At 47.3% G+C, this 7,325-nt stretch overlaps 1 protein-coding gene across 1 annotated transcript; it reads right to left on the bottom strand.

The window, feature by feature from the left end:
* Positions 1 to 1,774: 1,774 nt before the first annotated feature.
* On the bottom strand, positions 1,775 to 6,310 carry TOB1 (transducer of ERBB2, 1). Its single transcript, XM_027749644.2, has 2 exons — positions 6,007 to 6,310; positions 1,775 to 3,717 (listed from the first exon to the last, which is right to left on the bottom strand). Exon 2 carries the CDS (start codon positions 3,578 to 3,580, stop codon positions 2,603 to 2,605), a length of 978 nt encoding a protein of 325 aa, XP_027605445.1. The 5' UTR covers positions 3,581 to 3,717; positions 6,007 to 6,310; the 3' UTR covers positions 1,775 to 2,602.
* Between the last annotated feature and the right edge of the window lie 1,015 nt (positions 6,311 to 7,325).

Raw genomic sequence — 7,325 nt, 5'->3', positions numbered from 1 at the left:
GCAAACTGGAAGCTCTTCTACAGACTCATCTCCTTGCAAAGCACCAGAACCAAACCCTGTTTGTCAAATCTTTATATTAAAAGGTGCTGCAAAAAACCGACCTTGTTTCCAGAGATTTTTCCTTGCTGCAAAGCACAGCGGCCCTTCAGAAGTAGAGCTGGTTACAGTGGAACAAATCAGCCTGGGAAGAGGATAAGCTCAATGACCTTTAAGACAAATGATCTCAGTTTAAATCACAGGAACAGAAATATTACAGAACACATCGAAGAGTCTCCACTGTCAGAGCTGCTCAACCTCCTAGGCAGTTTAGGTATCAGTATTGTGCTGTCAGTAGTAAAATTGTAAGTCTTGAAGTCTGAGCATACAAACAGAAATAATACACAGAGCTAACGTTCTCCGTTTTCCAGTAATTGATCCAGTATTTTTTTAATTCCTCTTAAAAGCAAAATTATCCACTTAAAATTAGGTACCAAATGATGCGCTTTTAAGGACCGTTCTGTCCGCGGATGTGCCGTTACTGGAAAGATAAACCAGATGGCAAACTCAATAAAGAGGAGCCAGTTAAACAGAGACAGACGAACGCCTAAAAAAACCCCTTTGCTCCATTATTGCTTTTGAACTGGTTGTCATGGCACTAGAAATGGATACCACTGTCAGCCTCCCACCTCCGCCCGGCCAGCTCTTCTCAGCCTCTGTCCAAAGCACAGAGCTCACGCCGGTGTGAAAAACACCCTCTCCCAGCACCACTCTGCTCCCACCAAACAGGGGTGCGTGCGTGGAAGTCACACCTCTTGTCACATCGAGGGCACCCCACAGGAAAAGACTGACCTTCAGTCTCAAATTCCAGTTTGAGAATGCTAAAGTTCAAATCATTTTAATCCTGTGCTCCGTCTGTGGCTTACAATCCACTGCCAAGAGCCAAGGACTATCCACTTAGCACTGGAGCTCTGTAGGACTGGAGCTGCCATGGAACATAAGCTGACCTTTGTCAGATTTACACATTAAAGCAGTTTCTCTTCCCCTTGACAATGTCCATTAGCAAGGAACACTGTTTGCCAAGCAGACGGAAAAGAATAAGGGAGGCAACTTCAAAATAGCCCTGGAAAAGCTGAGTTGTTCTGTCAGCCTCTGAATTCTTTCTCCTCCCACACACATTCGATTTTGAGAATCTATTAAATTAAAATTGGCAAAATCCACTAAAATAAAAACCTTAGAATGTCACACTGCAGTTGCATTACATTTCTCCTTCTAATAGAGCATATAAAATGTGAGTTTACAATGAGTTTAGTAAGCTGTAAATCAGCACTTTTATTCAGTTTTGTTTCTGAGCTATTAATCCCTAATACAGAGGCAGAACGCTGATGTGCTGGTCTAGGACCTCCCGAGATAATAGTTCAAATAATCCCAGTGACATGGAAAGGGAATTTCATTGAATCACCTGAGTCCCTGCTAGGCACACCCTCACCCCAAAACTCAACGTTCACAGAGCTTATAGTCTTAATTATCAAGGAAAAAGAACGGAATTCCCTTCTGGCTTCACTGAGCAGCAGTTACGGAAAACAAGTGGAATTTTGCTCAGATAATTGAAGGCAAGTCCTTAATTGGGTTCTGTGCTCTGTCAGTGGTGTTTTGGGTAAAGAGCCCCGTGTGGTGCAGCAATGCAGCCACCCTTCCACTGCTCCTCTGAGTCAGACTTTGGTGCATCCTCAGCACAAGGAACAGCAGTGCTTGGATGCTCAGCAGGACAGGAAAAACACACACCACCACAGCCAAGTAATTTTAAAGAATTTTAATACAAACTTAATATAAACTATTTCAGTCCCTCTTAACATGTAAGACACTGACTCAAAATACTTTTATACCTTTTTTCAAGTATTGCACAATGTAGGTACAAAATTAATATTTACGATTACATTTTCTTCCATAATATATAGCAAAAATCTTTAAACTTTTAACAGAAAATACAATTTGTGTTTCTTTTGAAAAAAGCAAATATTTCGTACATTTTAATTCCACCACTAAGGAATATTCTGTACACAACTTTTTAACTTTTTTTTAGAATTGATGTCTTTAAGATGGATATCTTACAATTTCAGTAAAAAAAATACAACATGAAGCTGCTGCAGCTGTCACAGATCACTGTAGTAAAAAGATATAAATGCAATACCATGTTGTAGAAACAATATATATACTCTGATATTTTACAAACTTTGTACTAAATTAAATTATACAATTAGAAAAAGACCAATAAACCCACCTATTAGTGCCAATTTTTTAAATATATATATATATATGTCTGTGTACATATATATATATACACATGAAAAAAAATTAGCCACGTCCTTGCTATATCTTAAATACTGTAAGAGGCCATATTTTGAGAGTATATTTTTGTAATGTACAGTCAGTATAAAATAATTTTGTGCTTGGTTGGCAAATGAAAAAAATGATGCATGTTGTATTTATCTAACCAAGCCTGAATGTATTCATACTACAAGCCTTAAAAAAAATCTCAAGAGGTGGAAAAAAAGATACACCCTTGGGTACGTGCATTTTTAACTTGTACAATAGTATTTACTTGGATTTCACTTTCGGTTTATTTTTAGTTAGCCATAACTGGCTGGAATTGCTGGTTAGAATACTGCATGTTGTTTAAACTAAAATTCAAGCCATCCACAAAAGACTTCTCATTTAGACCTCCATAGGCTGCAAACATATCAAAGGCATTACTGTACTGGAGAGGACTGAGGTTAAGGGGGCTGTCACCAGGAAAGATGCTACTGGTACTACCTTGACCCTGCATGTTGGGGAAAATGAACTCCTTTGCGTTAGGAGACAGGGCAGAAGTCTTCTGCTGTTGCTGTTGCTGCTGCTGGCTGCCTAGGCCAAGCCCGTAGAGAGAGTGCATGGAGGAGGAGAGGGCTTTCTGCTTCAACAGGTCATTGACATTCAAGCCAAGGTTGGTGGGAGAGGTGCGGGCGACCTTGTTGCCACGGCCGCTATTCTTCATTTTGGTCGAGCCAAACTTGGTGGCAGCAAATGTGGCAGTGGTGAAGGTTAAAGGCTGAGTGGAGCGGGGCATGAAAGTTGGGCTCACAGCAGCTGAGTGACCAAAGGGAGGAGAAGGAGAACTAGACACTGAAGATGCTGGGTCACTAATTGGCATGAACACCTGGGCCTCTGGGTTAAAGCTGTTCTTGATTTCCTTATCCAACTCACATCCATTTTCATTATCATCCACATAAAGCACTTTCACTGGTCCCTTTTCACCGATTTGGTATGAAACCTCAAACGGGTCAATCCAAACACTAAGATCCTGAGGCAAGTTGCCACGAACATCATCAATGTCCAAACCACTCTCTTTGGATGCTTGTTCTATGACTGGGTCCACTTTCTCCCCTATATGAATACATCTAAACCCTGATCCTTTGTATGGCTTTTCTGGATACCAGTGCCCTTCATATTTCTTCTTAAGAAGTCTTTCAAGCTCTTCACCAAAGATGTTGACACGTCGTCTGGGAAGCTTATTGTACAAATAGGAAATAATAAAATTGAGTGCTACTTGGATTTCAAGCTGCATAGCTGCTATGCCACAGAGTTATAAGTCTGTTTCAAAACCCGAAGAAGAAAGTGTTCAAGACGCCACAGGGAAACAAAGTTTCATTCAAAGTGCTGATTCGAGTTGATTATTATCCTTCACCTTGAGTGCTCTTGTTCCTTTAAGAAAAAACAAAAGCAAACACATCCAAATAAGGAAAGAGTAAGATAAAGCTGGGAGGCCTATTCTTTCAGCTTCGCTTTCTGCATAAAATAGGTTACTTTTCAAGTCAAAAAATGTGCACCAAACTATTTCAGTTCCTGCCTGCGGAAGGTGAGGATGTCAGCTCCATTCAGCCCGACTTACAAACAACGCTGCAGAAGATGGGCTTGTGTTTACATATACAGCATGGGGCACTTCCAAATCACATGAGCTGGTTGTTTGGTTATTCACAAAGCAGCAAGGATAATTTTTAAGACATCACAGAACTGCCAAGCCTGTCAAGGGTTCAATTACCAACCCTTATTTGGATGATTTATAGTACTCAGCTGCAAAATTTAGCACCAGACTATTAGTTTAGCCTGAGAGGTCTTAGTCCAAGGGTCATTTATCAATTTAAAGTTTGCAAACATATTGACTGCTCTGTAGGCTGCAGAATTATAAAAATGATAACAACCGCCTTAGAAGATTTCACACAAATAACTAAAATTATGCAACATTTATTTTAAGTGCAGGCAAATCTTCCGCATAAACTGTGCACGGGTGAAATGATGCAAACTGAGGAGAAAATGTCCGCTGTGCACATCCAACAGCTCTTCCTCCAACTGCTCAAATTGAAATGCAGTCAGCACATACAGAATAGATGCATGTATGGTCTGTCATAAGGGTGGCCATGACCACGGAATTATTACGATAAATTTATTCGCAATTTTTCAATAAAAATTGTTCTATATTTTAAGATGTGAGGTACAATATATACTCAGTTTTTATATTGCGCTGTTTATAGTTCAGATTTCAAAAAGTTGCAGAGCTAACAGGGCTTTTGGCAGCCTCAAACACGATTGCCTTTCTCCTTCTCCATGACTCCATTTTATATTTAATGTAAGATATGGTTGCCACTCCTTCACAGAGGACAAAAGAGAAATTAGCTGTCTAAAGTTAGAGAAGGGACAAGAATCAGGTATTAACACACGTACTGCTAACACAAATCTTGCAGTACCTTGGTATAAAAGTACTCATGTAAAGCACACACCTTTGTCAAAAAGTTCCAATGAAACAAAATATGTTGGTTTTTTTTTTTTTGCTGAAGTTAAAAGCCCCAAACAGAATTTCAATTAACAGTGGATTGTTCTGCAGTGCATCACCAGGAACAAAATTTAGCGTAGCTGTCATTAAAGATTAGAGAAATCAAAGTCAATATCAAAATCCTTTAACAATGAGGCTACACTGCTTTTTTATTTCCTGCTCCGAATAATCTCCTTTTAAAGTCTGGAACCCTATTTCCAAGCCACTCGTGTTCTCCCCAACATGGTATGGGAATAGTTTGAAAGCCTGTACGATAAGGCGACCTTTAAACGTTTGCTGGATCAGCACCGGGTGGGGATAAGGAAAAGATCAAGGGCAAACAGAAGATATTTACAAAGGGGGCACAATCAGTACAGAAAAGCTGATTGGGCGGTTAAACGGGGCATTTAAAAATGATTTATTAATCCATCTGTTTTGTTTCCCTTCCCCCCACGTCCTTTAAGAAAGAAACGATCCTTTCAAGGCGCACCGGGGCTGACGCCGTGAATTTTTTTTCTAAGCGAAAACCGATCCGCGGGCGCAAAAAAAAAGCAGCTGATCAAACAAATCAGCCTAATCATTTCTAACCGGTTGTTGTTTTGTTTTTTTTTAATATATTTATGGGGAGAGGAACGGCGTTTCTGGGGGGGGGGGTCCGAGCCCCACCGGCGGCCCGGCAGCAGCGCCCTGGCAGGAGCCTTAAGCAGCGGGAGTTACATAACCAGGCAGTCGGGTCTCATTAGATTTCTGCTCACAACCCCGGAGCTCCGGCGGGAGGAGGAGGAGGAGGAGGAGGAAGAGGAGCATTTTCTGAGCCCGTAATAAAGAGGATGGAGAAGAGGCCGGGGGGATGCCGGCGGAGGGGTGGGGGCTGCGGGGCCCCTCTGGCAGCGCAGGTCCCGCAGGGCGCTGCCGGCGCTCCCGGAGCGGCCCAGCGGCGATTACTCAGCCGGCACCGCTCCTTCCTTTTAACCCGAGAGGGGAGCGACCCCTGGCAGCCCGGCCGTGCCCTCACCCCCAGCCCCTTCCATGAGGAGCCCCCACACCCGCCGGGTCCCTCACGGCCGCCCCGTCACGGAGGGGTCGTGACCGCCCCGGCGCCCCCCCCTCAGCGGCCGGGGCTGCCCCAGCCCCGCCGCCCCAGGCTCCCCGCACGCCCCCCGCGCCTCACGGCCGGTACTCACCCGGGGGTGTGCGGGCGGTAGTGCAAACAGTCCCGGCGGGGGTGTGAGGGCGTGTGTGTGTGTGTGGCGGCGGGTGGGGGAGGTGCGGCTCAGCACCCGACCCCCATCTCCGAGCGCCGGCTCTCCCTCGGCGCGAGGATGGGAGGGGAGAGGAAAGAGATGTCCAAAAAAAAAACCAAAAAAAAAGAAAAAAAAAAAAAAGAGAGAAGGGAGGGGGAAGGGTTGGAAAAAAAAAGGGGGGGGAGGGAAGGGGGGGAGGGCAGCGCTGCTCACACCCCCACGACGGGCGCGCTCGGCCGTCGCAGCTGCGCTGCCTCTGCTTCTGCCCCGCCGCCCGTCGCACCCCTACTTATACCCTCCCTTGCCCCGCCCACCGCCGCGCCCCGCTCGGCCACGCCCACAAGCCCCCACCCTCCACTGACTCGCGTCCGCTGCAGCCACGCCCACAACCGTCACGCCCCGCCCCTAGCCCCGCCCGCCGCGCTGGGCCCTGCGCTGCCGCCCCTTCCTCCGGCGCGGCGCGCGCGGGGCCGCTCTGACGTCAGCGCGCTCCTCGCCTCGCAGCCCCGTTGCGTCACCACCCACGTCAAACCCTGCCCTGGCGCCCCTCGGCCCCGCGGGGAAGCGATGGGATGGGAAGGGGAGGGAGGGGGGAGCGCTGAACTACATCTCCCATGACCGCCGCGGCCCGCGGGGGCCTGGGCGGCGGCGATGGCTGACTGTGCCCGCACGGCGGGGGCAGCGCACGCCGCCCGCACGCTCTGGGGTGACCCGCCCGGGCCCCCCCCCGGGAGGGGGCGCGGGGCGGCCTCTCACAGACATCCCCCCCCGCCCGGCGGCTAAAAATACTCCCCACAGGTAGCAACGCCCGCCGATTGGCTGCCTGCCCAAGGGGCCGCCGCTGATTGGCCAGCGCGGTCGGGGGGGCGGAGTCAGAGTCGGGTTTGGGGGGGCGCGGCCCCCTTTCAGAGCCCGGGGAGGGAGGTCGGGGGTCCCCACGGGCAGTTGGGGTGCGACCCACCCCTGTGTTCCTTGAAACATCCCCGGGGGTTCTCTTTAAACACCCCCTGAGGTGTTCAGGGTTGCGGCTGGGGCGATTTCCCTCACGCCACCAGCAGGACCCAGTTCTGGAGGACAAACTGTGAAGGGGTTTTTTTTTGGTTGATTTTTTTTCCCCCTCTCTCTCCGCCTCTTGCTCTGTTTGTATAATAATAAAGCATTTTGGCATAAACGCTGCATGGGCCCCGGGAGAGATTTGGAAATGCCACTCGGAAGAAATGCCAGGACTTTTAACCCTTTGGTGCTGAGAATATAGATGA

This window comes from Pipra filicauda, unplaced genomic scaffold (genome assembly GCF_003945595.2).
Source record: "Pipra filicauda isolate LSUMZ 115617 unplaced genomic scaffold, ASM394559v2 scaffold80_size11013439_pilon, whole genome shotgun sequence".
Lineage (NCBI taxonomy): Eukaryota > Metazoa > Chordata > Aves > Passeriformes > Pipridae > Pipra > Pipra filicauda.
Note: the sequence above shows the minus strand (reverse complement) of the source record. Positions and strands in the feature narration are given on the sequence as shown.